The sequence below is a fragment of the Telopea speciosissima genome, chromosome 1 (assembly GCF_018873765.1).
Source record: "Telopea speciosissima isolate NSW1024214 ecotype Mountain lineage chromosome 1, Tspe_v1, whole genome shotgun sequence".
In the NCBI taxonomy this organism is placed as follows: domain Eukaryota; kingdom Viridiplantae; phylum Streptophyta; class Magnoliopsida; order Proteales; family Proteaceae; genus Telopea; species Telopea speciosissima.
Window position 1 is genome coordinate 2,761,641 of NC_057916.1, and position 15,211 is coordinate 2,776,851.

A 15,211-nucleotide genomic window follows, 5' to 3' on the forward strand; every position below is an offset into this window, starting at 1 on the left:
GGGCAAATGAACGCAGCCTTACCCCCGCTTCACAGAGAGGCTGTTTCCACGAAATTGTTGGCTATTGTATAAACAGTAATTATGCAGGGCTAAGAAGCAAATATCAACCCATTGCTCACGCTTCATTCACGTTTGAAAGGATCGTTTTACATTCGATTAATTGTCATGGTGACACGAAAGTAACAAGCAAGAATAGGACAACAATTTCATGCATTTAGTATGGCTCAAACTCATGTGGGTGATAAACCTTCAGCAGCCATAAGTCTCAACTGGGAAGCGTTTGATAAAAGCCAGACCAACAAATCTTATAGAATGAGGGTTACAAGTTGTTTATACTCCCTCTATCCCAAAAAGACTGTCCTGATTTGATTTTCCATCACAATATTAGATTCTTTAAAATCTTCTTGCTTGCCCACACAACCCTAGCCATGTGAAATGCATTAAAAGAGTGACAATAGATAATGAGTTAAAAGAGGGAGATAAGGAGACTTAAAGGTTATAGTAGTAAATTCATGAAGGTTAACTATGAAAGATTAGTGAAAACTATAGGGTATTAATGCAATAAAAAGTCTCCTTAAAAAGTGAACTTGATGATCTTTATGGGATGAATGGAGAATTCAGCACAGGTTTTGGAACAGAATTTTAAAACTGGGTATTATGAAACATGTAGAAGATTTCTTTTGCCAGACCCTATTTTTCTTTTACATAACAGCAGACAAAGTGCAAAAGAAAAAATCCATATGATAAGTATGCCTAATTTTAACCCTCACCCAACTAAAAAGGAAAAAAAAAATCCCAGAAAAACTTTAGAACTAGATTCATACTTTGAAGACTTGGATTGGACTGAGTATATCACTTGGTAGCTGACATACAGACCAAATAACATTGAGACCTGAAAGCTGAAACTGAAGGTAAATCTTGATTAGCTCACCTTGGCCTAGTCCTGAACAGATGTTTGTGTTTGTTGAACTATGAAGACAACCATGCACTCATTAAGAGTAGGAATAAGCATTTTAGTCACAGTATCTTAAATGTGGCTCTTCAATGCCATGTTGGTGTCGCCTTACGTCCAGGTCCGCTCCAAAGCCTTGGGTCGCCTAGATGCCGTACAACCATGTTTCCATTCCCCCTGTGAGTAATTTTGTACTGAGGAAAAGCAAAGAAGTTGTCGGAAGTATCAATAGTTTGCAATATCATCAAGGAATTTAGAAATCTGAAGCACAAGAAATGCAAGTATTATTAACAAATGGCAGAAGCATGCATAGACCTGCATTGAAAGAGGAGAAACCTTTGAGACTGCACTGACGTAATCAGAATTTGATATTTGAAGACAATAACACATTCTGGTCTTCTCATTGCAGCAGTTGCCTGTCATGAAAGTGCTGAAGTTTCAACTTTATCATCCAATCATCCTTCTCTTAAAAATTTGTAGGCATTGGATAAATTAGGCTAAAGAAAATTAGATTACATTATCAGCATCAATCATATCAATCAACATAACAAATGCAGATGATCACCCTGAAACCCCCACCCCCTCTTAACTAAACAAGATGCAACATTACATATTTACATTTACACTAACCACCGTCATATGTGAAAGATACCATGCTTCTTTCGACTTTCATCCAACAACTAAAAATAAAGGCTTCAGTGTTCAAAATAGGATGGAAAATGTGGATGAAACAACATTTATGAAGAAGAGTGTTTACAAAAACTGAAACAATCACCAACCGCTTGGTGACTAGGTGGCAGGTTGATCCGGAATCAACTGTCACATCAGTGGAATCTTTCTAATAAAAAAAAGACCTGGGTTTGGTAATGTATGGCTAGGTGACAACTACCCTAACCCTAGACAGGATCACCAATTAACTCCAAACAAGTACTGACTTCAGAACTGATAACAGTATATAAAAACTGACTTAACAGCAAATAAACAATAAGCATAATAGTACCTTAAACCCTCAACAATACCATATACATGTAAGAAATAATTCCAGCCCCATGTTGGACCAGGCAGCAGCCAATAGTCCCCAACCACAGGTCAATTCTAAGATTAATAACTCAGAAATTAAAAGGCTAACAGAATTCTAACAACCAACCACCTGATGGGCCTCAAACTCCCAACAAGTTTAGGTCCTAATAGGATGGTTTAGCCCTCTTAATCTCAACTGATTCTAATGGTATGATGCAAAGATATGAACAGGTCGTGAAATTAGAAAGTAATGCGTTGCAGACAAACCAGCCGTCAGATCTCCTTCAAATCAGTATCGAAGAGGGGGTTTTACGCATGGAATCAAGTCTCCAAAATCAGCAGCAACTGATAGGTGGATGCTCAGATCAGAAAAGTCAATGTAGTAGCGGAACTCTTGAAGAAACAGAACCGCAGGTGCCTGTATGTGTTCCCTGACCAGCAACCAAGGCAGCAGCAATTGGGCAGTATTAATGGAGTAACAGTGATGATCAGCAGCCTCTGTGGAAGGCTCGATTGGGGTCTCAGATGCTCAAATGTTCAGAATAGGGCTGAGATGAGTATCGATTGGGAGAATAGGGGGAAGAAGTAGGTAGGCTACTTCAGACAAGGGTATCACACCCAGAGGTCTCTCACCTCACTGTCTCTCACAGCTTCATTGCACAAGAAGTCAACTTTTCATTCATTAAATCGTTGCCAGAGCTCTATGGCTCATACAAATAAATAGGCTAACTGAAATTACTAAAATAGAAAAGGAAAATATCCCTGCACAAGCTAGGGAATTCCTTGTACAGTAAGAAAATATAAAAGTGGAAACATATCTCCACCTAACTAATACTTGCCTAATTCAAACTTAGTACCAAATAACTAACAAAATAGAAACTAGATCGATGCCAATATAGAAACTAACTAAAATCTAACTTGGTCAATGACCAAGCAACCAAATTAGAAGCTAAACAACATAACAAGTAAAGATATGATATTGGCAGCATCTAATCTTCCACTTCCGCCGTCCCTATTTGGCCCACACCACTTTTCACGTGAACAGTTACTTTTCCTTGAATTTTATTTTGGTCTTTTTCTTCTTCATGCTTCGATCTACATCAGTTGGCTATTAAGCCATCTATCATAAAAACTAGGTAATTGGCCAAAAAGTTAGAGGGGCTGTAAGTTGGGAGGCTCAGAACATTGCCAAGAACATATCCAAGTACTGGTTATAGATTTATGCTTCTAGAACGCAAACCCTTATGCTTCCCCCCCCCCTGCTTTTACATAAATGTAGGTGTACGAAGACTGAAAAGTTTAACATCACAGATAGAATTTAAACACATGATAGACAGCTTCAACCTATTCGACTTGGTTAACTTGTTACGAAGCTATCATTGATAGTGTACAACTTTGAGGGCACTTTGTTTCAAGATATCATAAGCTCAAACTATGGAGATCGCCACTCATACAATTTAATGGCAGAATATATCCCATTAGAGCAAGCAACGGCATAAGTCCATTCCACAAAATCCTCTTAAACATAGAAAAAATATTCCCCATGTCCTTTAAGATAAATAATGATGTTGTTTTAAGGAATAAGAGAGGAAGAAGTAGAAAATATATTAAATGCGCTGGTGATGAAGTAACTTAGGTCTTGCCTGCAAATGATGACAAAAGCAATGTAGACATGTCGCATTTGTAGGATAGAAAACAAGGTTGAGAAATGGAGAGAAGCAGAGGTTCTATTAGAAAAGATTCTACATCCCATTGCTTGCTGCTCTGAATTGGTGGCCCATTGCTGTGACAACGCTGCATTGCTATTGGGACCAAAAAAAATTGGCTTGCTCCTATTCAACCAAAAAGCAAGAAAACAATAAGCATATTCCAGAAACGAGAGAGGGTTGAATGGTAGAATAAAAATTGTCAATAACATTAATAGAAATTCTAAACTCACATTCAACAAAACAGTTAGCCGTTTGTCATTAACATTAGTAGAGTCCCATATGCAGAACCTCTCCAAAACAAGGTACTGGTCAGTCATGAAGCCAGTTACCAGTAATCCCCGCATGAACACTTCCCATCAATAAAATGATGAAACCTGTTCGAGTCCCGTAAAATTATTTGCCGTCCAACAATCTTAGATATATATCTAAAGGCAGAGTGACAATCACCACAGACTCGAAGATTTTTCATAATCCTGACAGGCAATGCTGATGTGCGGGTGAGAACAAAAGCAACTGCAAGCTTCTCACTATGACAGCTCAGTAGTTCTTCCTTGCTCTCCACTTCAAGATCATACAAAGCAAATTTCGTCTGAGGCACATAACCCAAATCCCTCATTTTCCTATTCAGCTCCCATAGTTTTTCATAGATTTTTTCTGTGTCTGGGTGCAATTTATCACCTGCTACAAACACATGAACCCCATCTTTCATAGTTACCCAACTACACCCAGCTTCCTTCTTCACTGAGGCCTCCCTCATTGCAGCCCGAGCCTTTGCCACATCATCCCACCTCCCTCCAAATGCAAACATATTTGAAACAAGAACATAATTTACAGCATTTTGAGGTTCCAAAGCCAAAAGCATCTCTGCAGCATGCCTTCCCAATTCTGTGTTAGCACCATTTGCTCTGCAACAAGCCCCCAAAATCGTCCTCCACATAAGAATATTAGGCCTCATAGGCATCCTTCTAACAAATTCCTCTACCATAGTAAGCTGACCTGCCCGCCCAAGGAGATCCACCATGCATGAATAATGCTCCATCCGAGGAACCAAGCCATATTTATTGCTCATGGATTCAAAATGCCAAAGACCTTCATCAACCAATCCGACATGGCTACATGCAGATAAGACACCAACAAACGTGACATGATCTGGGGGTTGACCTTCTTGCAGCATTTCAGTGAATAACTGTAATGCCTTTACACCACAACCATGCCGTGCATAGCCTGATATCATCGAATTCCAAGAAAACTCATTTTTCATTGGCATTAACTGAAAGGCATTTGAGGCATAGTCTATCCTTCCACATTTCGCATACATATCAACAAGTGCACTCCCAACTACAATATCAGTTTCAAGACAAGCTCTTATCCCACAGGCATGAATCTCCTTACCACGCTCTAATGCTGCAACAGAAGCACATGCACTGAGAACTGTGGCAAAAGTGAAACAATCTAGTCGCTGTCCCCTTTGCATCATAAGCCAAACCAGATCCATGGCCTTTGACAAAAACCCATTATGGATATATCCAGCAATCATGGAGTTCCAAGATACTTCATCCCTCCTCTCCGACATACTGGAAAAGATCTTCCCACAGTCATCCATCTCCCCACACTTCCCATAGCAAGAGAGAAATGCATTCTCGATAGCAGTATCATCAGCAACACAATATTTTAGTGCTAGGGCATGAACCTGCTGGCACAACTCATGGATGGAAAGTGATGACACTGCTGCAAGAATGTTTATGAAGGTCACTCTATTTGGACTCCAGCCAGCTCGCATCATATCTAAGAAGTATTCTATAGCTCCAGAGATAGATGCATCTGAATCAGCAAATGCCCCAATCATACTATTCCATGAAACTTGATCATAATCTGGCATCAAAGAAAATACTTTCTGGCAATCAGTGACATACCCAGTTTCTGCATACAAACCAAGGAGGGAATTAGAAACCGAAACATCCAAATCAAGACCCAATTTGATCCCTTCACTGTGTATTTGTGCCCCCAATTGGGTGCAACCCAAGCTAGCACACGAACTCAAAGTGCTTATTAATGTAAAATTTGATGGAATCAATCCACTTCTCCTCATTTCATAGAAGCTCCCCACTGCCTCTCTGAAGCATCTGTTCTGGTCGAGACCAGAGATTATGGAATTCCAAGAAACCAAGTCTTTAACACCCATGAGCTTAAAAACTCTAAAGGCATCAGCAATGGCACCACATTTGGCATACATGTTGACCAGCCCATTTGCAATTGCAACCTTGATGTCATTCAGCCCAGTTCTGAGTACATATGCATGCACTTCTCTGCCCTTTCTCCTCCCCTCTTTCGGCACCTTGAACTCAGCACAAGCACTGAGAAGAATCACATACGAATCGCAATTTATCCCCACCAAATCACTTGCCTCACAGAAAACCTGAGCTGCTTCTTCTCCTCGCTTCTGCCTCACCAAACCAACCATCAGGCCATTCATGGAAACTGCATTTCTTTCACTCATCTGTTTGAAAATCTTCTTAGCATTATCAAGTAATCCGAACCTTGCAAATCCACTAACCAAAGCACTACCCACATACAAATCACTCAAAAAACCAGATTTTGTAACTCGATTGAGGATTTGTTCAAGGAGAAACAAACCAGAATCACTTGAAGTAGAATAAGCAGTGGTTATCAGGCTGCCAAAAGTATACTCGCTAGGCTTGAAACTGACACCCAAACCCTCCCGTTGCATTGCCGAGAAAAGCCAAAATGCAGAAAATGCATCTCCTCTCTGAGAATATACAGAAATGATAGAATTCCAAGATATTGAGTTTTTCAACTGCATTTCATCAAAAACACGGTGGGCATAAACTGCAAAATCTAAGCAACAACTCCCGTACATCGATATCAATCCGTTACACACTACAACGTCCAACGCATACTGTGATTTCAAAATCAGCGCATGTAATTGCATACCAAAATGAAGACCACGAGGGCCAGAATCCTGGCATGCCCGGAGTGCATTACCAAGTTCATAGTGTGTGGGCACAAATCCCGCACATAACATCGACCGGAACAGACGACAAGCCTCGTTCGACATGCCCTGCTGCACATAGCCTGAAATCAAGCAATTCCATGTTACAACGTTTCTTTCAGGCATTTCATCAAACAGGTCATGGGCAGCCACCAAATTACCCATTCTTGCATACAACGTGATGAGTGTGTTCGGCAAGAATAAGTTGCCAACAAGTCCAACCTTGATAATCTGTAAATGAAGTCTCTTGGCATCTTTGGGGTCAGAAGAACCCGCATATTGACGAGCAAGATCCTCATAATGAGTTTCAGAACTGGGAAACGGGTTACTAAGCGGTTCTTTGTGTCGAAGAGAGGCAGGTGTGGGAGACCGAGATCTTTTATATCGGTCTATTAGCTTATACAATGGGATCGTCAATGAAGAAGGTAAGGTTTGAGAACGCTGATTAAGGTTATTACATTCAAACAGAAGATCAGCTTCTGCTGCAAGGGATGAAGTCGAGATGCCAAAATTCGAATTGCAGGAATTTAATCTCTGAATGCAAGTACGAAGAGCGCGAATCATAGTACGGCAAGCAGCGATGTTTTGTTCATCAGTGGAGCAATTTCACTTTCAAAAGCCTCGATGGTATCTTATAATCATGGTACTTGTATAATAATTTGATCCAAAAACTGGCCGTCAAATTGGTAAAACAAAGGTTACTGACACCTATTCAAGATTGTTAAGTGATTCCCGTATGATCTTGACCAAAGATTGTGTTTTAAATAAGGGGGAAAGAAGGCATCTGGTTCTTTTCACTCAAGCTCAGATACATTGGAACACATGTTCCGGGATACCCTGAATATTTGGAGCATAGTTAGTGAAAACAGGAATGGCAAAAAAGGCTTTGAAGGGGACACTCAAAAATCCAGTCCAACTTTTCGAAAACAAAAATGCAAGTATTAATACTGGACCAAAAATATGGCAATATACTAACATAAATTGAGGAATTATTACCTAAATGCATGCAAAAATGCATAGAAACACTGCCTATTTCAACCAACAATCAATTTTCAAGCTAACAATCAATAATAAACACTTATCAAGTAACAATGAAGAAGGCCATATTAACTATCTACAGAGGCAATCAAAAGCTCAAAAAGCAGAGTCATTTTTATATGGAGTCAGTAAAATTGAATATTTTTTAAAGCATAGAAGGTGGATGGTGAGGTATAAGGTTGGGGCTAACTCATAATACATATCTCCCATTCTAATTTCACGCTTTCTTTTCACTGAAAGAACTTCCCACAGTTTTGGGGGAATCTCATTTATCCATCTATTTGGGGCCTGCATGCGGCGCATGGGCCTACTTGGACTGGGGAACAAGCATGTGGTGGGCATTTTTTATTACGATTCTTGTTTCTGATATGAAATGACCTTGACTGTAACATTTTATCTATAACGCATCTCTAGAACCTCGCTCTCCCTCTGAAACATAATGCAGGTGGGCTTACACTTATGCCATGGTCTTGCCAATCAAATAGGCAGGATTTGAGCACGCAGCAATCAGCATTCGTGTTTATGACATCTGCCCAGGATAGAGTTGGTTACATCTACCCAAACGTGAATGCAGCGGGAGTAGGGCTGATGTTAACAGAAAAGTTAACATCTGTCCAAACACAAGTATCATTAGATGCTCAATTAATTGGGGACACCCGAACATGTACTTAGGCAACCAATTCCCCCCACTGAGAATTTAGATCTCGAAGAAGTTAAAGGATTTTGTGTATGACAAATACAAGAAATCTGGTGCGGAGAAGGGGAAGAATATTGTTATACATGGTATACAGTCTGTAACAGGCTTCCCATTGAGATAGAGAGGGACAGCAACAGAGAGAGACTTTGATTTCTGACCTCAGTTGCAGTCTGACGACTCCGACCCTCGCACCGTGCTACGCCGCTCGTCAGTTGCAGAGTCCAACGACTCTGAAGGATGAGGAGTATCTAGTAGTAGAGTGCAGAGTCCCACGAAGTGATGCCGTCATGGGATTGACTCTACTCTCTAGTCTCTAACATCTTCATTAGATACCATTCACGGTGTGCATTAAAGCTGAGGGAGTAAATAATATAGAATCAGATCATCAGAATTAGAAATCGGACCAGAACCACCCCATTGGGGCAGTTTTAGGGTTTGGATTTTGAGATCGATTGTTTATTGGGACAAGTCGGTTCCAGTTAACCCATTAAGGACTGGAACCGTTAGAACCGCTTAAAAGCCATATATAAATCATGGAAAAAATTCTTTGCTTGGTCGTGTGGATCCGAACTCTGGATCGTGCCCTCAAGCACAAGAGTGTTCGAAACTATCACCCCACTCCCTTAAAATTAAAAATATCATCTATGTTTAATGCCTCAGTATGCACTATCATTGGCCCTTGCACTAGTACAGGCCACGCAACCAGGCATTGATCCCTTGCCATAAATCATATTTGGGATGTTAATTTGGTGTTGGTGATTTTGATTTTGAAATTTTGGATTTATTTATATGCTTATGAATGGAGATATCCTCTTTAAATATTCATAGTCGGAAAGAATATCTTAGATAATATTTTTCTTTGCAATGAGATTGTGAGAAGGTTTGACAGAAAATCTCATTCTCCAATTATTTTCATAAAGATTGACATCCATAAAGTCTTTGATTCTTTACAATGGGACTATATTTCTAGGGTTTTGCATAAGATGGGCTTCCTTCCAAGGTTTCCTAACTAGATTCATCACTGCATCTCCTCTTAGTGATTCTCAGTGCTTGTCAATGGAAGTCCAACTGGTTACTTTGCCTCCACAATAGGTATCAGACACTGCTAATGCTAGTAGGGGGCCACAAAAATTGAATGGGGCAAAATCCATAGTTTCAAACCTTACTTTTCATCCAAAATCTTATTAAAATTTTCTATTTTATTTTTGTTTAATTTATATCATTTCACTTCACTTCATCAAACAACCCTTGAATGCTTACCCCCAAGTGATGAGAATACCATGACTGATCTATGGATCAGTGTGCCAAGCAGGTCCATGTTGCCAAAATGTGACACATGTATGCATGTATAGAAAACATGAGGCTTGCCATTGGATGGGTCCCACCTAAAAGATTGTATGTGCCAACCCAAAGGTAAAGCGAGTCCGGATTCTCTGGTCTCTACCCATGGTGAGGGTCAATGAAGTGGAATCACCACCCCCATCTAACACAGAGGTCAGAGGGGTTCAGATGGGTAGAGATTCCATTTCATTGGCTCTCCCCGTGTGGGTAGAAGATCCAGATTCGGAGAAAGCACCCTGTTGCCTTGGGCAATTTGAATTGCTTAGGTATGAACCAATCCTTGTCAGTTTGAAGTTAGAACTCTTTTTTGACCTCTTGGGAATGTTGTTGCATTAGTTTGTATCCTTCAAGAGAGAAGAGCCAAAATCGTTAGCTGTTTTCATTTCTAGTTGTATCATTGAAATTGGTTTCTCAAATGTTGATTTCAGAGCTGGAAGAGAACCATGCCAAAAACAGGGTGGTAGAATATAGGCTGTTAAGGTAACAGACCTCACGAACAGCTGAATATTGAGCTGTGTTAGGTATGCATTGTCAGAATAGATTCTAGGTTTACAACTAACGCATTCCAAACCGAGAAAAAATAGGGAAGAATCAGGTTTTAGAAAGTGTTACCAAACACAACCTTGGTTTGGACCTATTATAGTTTGTTGTAATGAAGGTTCCATGCCCAGATGGGTGGACAGGTTGTAGTAGGATTGTAGCAGGATACCCTTATCCAAACCTATTCAAACATATAATCTGGAAACTTTGTTGTTCAAGCTTACAGAACAGAATAAACAGGATGATTCATGTATCAAATCACCGTTTTGGTTGAACAGAGTTGAATTTGTGAATATTATAATTGTAAAGTGAACTAAAGATGAACCTTGATCTGACAAAACCAACCAGAAAATTATCAAACCCTAAATCAATCCTGTACCAAATTGAACTTTAGAACCAAAATATTGTAAAAATGCACTGTGGACAGAATCTACCAGTCTATATTAAGCGTAACCTTTTCAGATAGGAAGTAAATAAGTCGGGGAAATTGGTTCCTGGCAATAATACAAAATACGAGTAAAACAGAAAAAAGAACATGAAAGTGGTCTGTAGTTATTTCCCTTACTCTGTATGTAATTAGAGAATGATATGAAACCCCTGGCATTCATTTAGAGGGAGACAGAGAAGAGGGTAGAGTGGCACACCCGGTATGACAAGATTCCTGTCATGGAATCAGTACTCTCAAAGGATGAACTGTAGAGGGGTCCAAAAGAAAGACAGATACTGGACAACCCAGGAGATTATATGCACACAGTGCTTGTTAGCATGTGAAGAACAAAGTAGACCTCATACTAGCAGTAGAAACTACATGATCAATTTGATGTCATCAGTCCAACACTGCGATTGTAAAAGAGGATAACCAGAAAATTTAAGCATAAAAAGGATGATTTTGAAGAATAGCAAAAATAAGGAGCTTATACATTCTTACAGTTAAAATGAATAGTGAAGATACATTGTAAGATAATCAAATCCAGTGAAGTTACAGTGAATCACCGAAAGGTTACAGAACATAAATTGAATATGCATACAACAATTACAACAATGAGAAGGGAATAATGGTGATGAAGATCAAGCAGAAGAATCAATCCAGATCTAGTATCCCAAAATTGGAGAGAAGGACCTTCACTTGATCAACAAAATCTGAACCTGTTGCGTACTCTGTTAGCAGCCCAACTGCAAAACCAAACATTGCCCATCTGCACAGCAACAGACATTTCATCCAAAATGCAGACAAGTCAAAAAATGCAAACAAATAGAGAAAGAAAAAATAACAATGAAAATACAGAAATGAAGATAAATGAAAATTGAATTTTTTTTGTTCCTTCTCCAAATCAAAGCATCTTCTATATCTGTATTATCAACAACATAAACAGACCCTGGATCCAGTTATTCTTTATCCAAGCACCAACGGTGCATACAGAGAGTATCAGTGGTCACAGGAAGCATCCTTGGAGAACATCGTAAGGGCAATCTCTCTGTTATCAGTGGGGTTGCATTTCATGAGTTGGAGGCCATTAGAGGAGGATCATTGTTTTTGGTTCAAGACGACTTAAACCTTTTGAAGTTGGTGAATTACTCAACTGTGATGACATTATCTTAAGTGACACATTAACTCATACCTTTACTCAAACTACGATGAAATCACTTAACCCTGACTTTATATAATCCAAATCTACAGCTGAATCCATAAATTTTATTTAAATATGTAATGCAGTAGTCATGTATCTCGAGTCTCTTGTTTTTTCATTCATTCAGTTTTTCAAGAAGGATGTTAAAGGGTTTAGATATTATCATTTTTTTTTTTTCATTTTACAAATACATGTAAAGTATCCACATTCTTAACAGAGCGAATCCTTTCTGAAAGCTCTCCCCTTAAGAAATAAATTAATTTTTTTATGGGGGGAGGGGGGCAGTACAGGTCATATTGACAGTAATTGTTTAAAAACAAAAAGAAAAATGGGATTTAAAAACAATTCTTTTTCTTAGAAGCATTGCCTTAGCAGGAAAACACCGTGATTATCTCATTAATGAACTAAGAATCTGACATAATCCATCACATTGAATCCTTGATCCACGAAATAAAATATAAACTGGAATGATATTAAGCAATTTAGAGGTATTGAAAGAACATGGGGAAAGCAAGAAATGACTCGAGCTGAAATGGTGTTGAAATGCTTATGAATGGATATAATGAATGGCAGCATGTGATTCATGTAGACGGCCCCAAGTAGCTGGGATAAGACGTAATGGAGTAGCATAAATAAATTCAAGCCTTTCAAGTATGAAGAACAAAGGCAATTGGTCAACACTTTACCTTATGGTTTCCAAAAAGCACCAAACCACATTAAGATACAATTTTCAATAAGCACCTAATAAAAGTGTTGTTTTCATAAGCTATACAATAAAAGAAATGAAGCAAAATCCCAGATGTGATGCTAGGTTAAAGAGATAAACTATTTATGCAACATTTCTGTCTGATCCATATTCTCATTTAGTTATTCATTTCTTACTCATCTGCAAATTTTTGAGGCAACCAACGTTTCCTTCAAGTAAAGAAGTTGTTTGTCCTTTTTTTTCTTTTTCTTTTTTTGGGGGTGGGGGGCTCACTTGCTTGGCATTAATCATGTAACTGAAAGAGGTTTACAAAAAAAGATTGCAAGCACAACTGCAACTAGCTTTGTATCCATTGCCCTGTCCAGGTTTCTAGTAGCAATAGCAGAGGCAGAACAGTTAAAAAGCTTCACTTTTACCTTTCATTTTACTGTAATGAGGGGGACTATTTGGAGGATGATTCAGAAACTAGTTACGGGATAGGCTTCAATTTTAAAAGAAGATACATCGTCTGAGAGGATAGATTCCAAGAGGTTCTAAGATGATATCTTGATTGGTGCAGTGGTAATTGTAACCCAAGCCACACCTGACATCCTTTCGAGAGACTGTTAAAAAAATTTGATAGAAGGAACATAGCAGGATTTATAGAAGAGCTGAGATGATATCTTGATTGGCAGTGACTGTAAAAATGTCATAGTTGGCGAGGGATGGAAACTTTCTTCAGAGCCTACAGTTTCAGGTATTGGGGTGTTTTAAGGAACTTGAAAACTGTTTTTCTCATATTTTATTCTGGTCCTACCATTTTGTAGTAACCGAACAAGAGAGGATACAAGGCTTTCGTTAAGGCTTCATCACACTAAACTCCTCTAGCCCTTTAATACCAAATGGAAATCCTTGAAGTACCTATGCTTGTCCTCTCCCCACGCCCCCAAATGAGGAAGAGGGCTTCTGAAAGGTTTCATTCATGTTTTGACATATTTATCACTTTCAGAAGGGACTGTAGTGTAGTTTCAGTCTGAACACAGAAGTAGCAGTGATTAATTGGTGGAGAAGGTGGACATATTTATATATAGAAGATGGGAAATCTATTTCCACAATTTCAATTACAACTGGGTTCGTTTACTAATCAATTTAACTGAAGCGCAATTGCTCTATTGTAATTGAATGATCAACCGTTGTCAGATGGGAAAAAAAGAAAGAGACAAGATATTGCTACCTGCCATTAGAAATTTCGTTCTTCCCAATGAATCCAAAAAAGGGTCCTTGGTCCGCTTTTTCGAGCTTATTCTGCCGAAAGTACTCCTGAAGCTCTTTGGCCATCTTCCTCTGAAACTCCATAGTGATTACATTAGAATCCGATACTTGCGAGACCCCAGTCACTGAGACCGGCTTCGAAGGGGCTGAAGGTGGAGAGGGAGAGGGAGGCGACGGAGAGAGAGATGGAGGGACGGGTTTGACAGGAACAAAGGGTTGTCTCAGAGGAGGGGCAACTGGTCTTCGGATTGGACCTTCGGCATTTGAATTCCTTATGGTAATGAAAGGCTTAGTAGAAGAGAATTTAAAGGAAGAAGAAGATGACGACGATGAAGGGCAGGTCGTTGTGGCTGAGGGAGAAGAACTTGAGATTTTAACACAGGGAATTGAAGACGACGCTACAGACATCTTTTTTTCCCACTGTGTGGCTCAGAAAGTTTCGTTGCCCTGTTGGAGAAGACAAGATGGAGGAGAAAAGATTGTGTTATCAAAGATCCCACAGAAAAAAAAAGCTGTGGATAAGACCCAGCCAAGTTTTCCAAGAGGAGTGAGTGTTCTTGAATCTTGAGAGTTGAGAAGTGTGAGCTATGACGCATGAGGATAGCCCACTTCGGGTCGGGTTGATGAGACATTATTTAAAGACCTGAATGTAAGCCTTGCTGACTACAATCAAGGCCTCCAGGGTGTCAAGTTACAACCGGATTTGAAAACCAAAATTGAAACCCTCGTTTAAAATCGAATCAAATTTTAAAATTATAAAAAAAAACAGTTCGATTTTGATTTTGAAAAATGAAATTTTATTCGTCCTGATTTGATTTAATTTTGGGTTTAGACTGAAAACCATCGGTTGAATCGAATCAAATAATATATATCTATATAAATCAAACCAAACCGAATCTAAACCATATAAGCTGCAAGCATGTTTTTGTTGAGTTGTACGAAATTACCTACTATATGAGTTTCTTTGTTAAACTTTAATTTGAACCGACTCACCAAGACTGCGTACAAATCGAATGAAACCAAATACAAAAACTGAACCAATTTCAATTTTAAGGTTATGAAAATTATTCGGTTTCCATTCGATTCCATACACTTTTGGCAATTTTGAAAATTAAATGTGTTTAAAGTAGACTGTAATGGATTAATCAAGTTTTATACTCAAATTCAATCAAATAATCCCGTGTCCTCCGTACATTTCATATTTATCAGTTTGTCCATATTTTCTTGTGTACCCTCTCAGTAGTCCTTCATTAATCCTTTATTTTGCAACTTGCTAACTCCAATACAACCAAAATTTGACATTTGAACAACGAACTCTG

The 15,211-nt window shown here is 39.0% G+C and overlaps 2 protein-coding genes across 2 annotated transcripts; both read right to left on the bottom strand.

Annotated features, from left to right (window-relative positions):
* Positions 1-3,615: 3,615 nt before the first annotated feature.
* LOC122648498 (putative pentatricopeptide repeat-containing protein At5g09950) lies at positions 3,616-7,326 on the bottom strand. Its single transcript, XM_043841704.1, has 2 exons — positions 3,912-7,326; positions 3,616-3,804 (listed from the first exon to the last, which is right to left on the bottom strand). Exon 1 carries the CDS (start codon positions 7,253-7,255, stop codon positions 4,007-4,009), a length of 3,249 nt encoding a protein of 1,082 aa, XP_043697639.1. The 5' UTR covers positions 7,256-7,326; the 3' UTR covers positions 3,616-3,804; positions 3,912-4,006.
* Positions 7,327-11,174: 3,848 nt separating this feature from the next.
* On the bottom strand, positions 11,175-14,342 carry LOC122659990 (light-harvesting complex-like protein OHP2, chloroplastic). Its single transcript, XM_043855164.1, has 2 exons — positions 13,855-14,342; positions 11,175-11,503 (listed from the first exon to the last, which is right to left on the bottom strand). Exons 1-2 carry the CDS (start codon positions 14,298-14,300, stop codon positions 11,389-11,391), a joined length of 561 nt encoding a protein of 186 aa, XP_043711099.1. The 5' UTR covers positions 14,301-14,342; the 3' UTR covers positions 11,175-11,388.
* Between the last annotated feature and the right edge of the window lie 869 nt (positions 14,343-15,211).

What these genes read in the sequence shown, in the direction of transcription:
- LOC122648498 (XM_043841704.1), bottom strand. Translation starts at nt 7,255, where the DNA reads ATGATTCGCGCTCTTCGTACTTGCATTCAGAGATTAAATTCCTGCAAT.
- LOC122659990 (XM_043855164.1), bottom strand. Translation starts at nt 14,300, where the DNA reads ATGTCTGTAGCGTCGTCTTCAATTCCCTGTGTTAAAATCTCAAGTTCT. An exon ending in AACGAAATTTCTAATGGCAG is followed by an intron (nt 11,504 to 13,854) that starts GTAGCAATATCT and finishes GTTGCTGTGCAG; the next exon opens with ATGGGCAATGTTTGGTTTTG.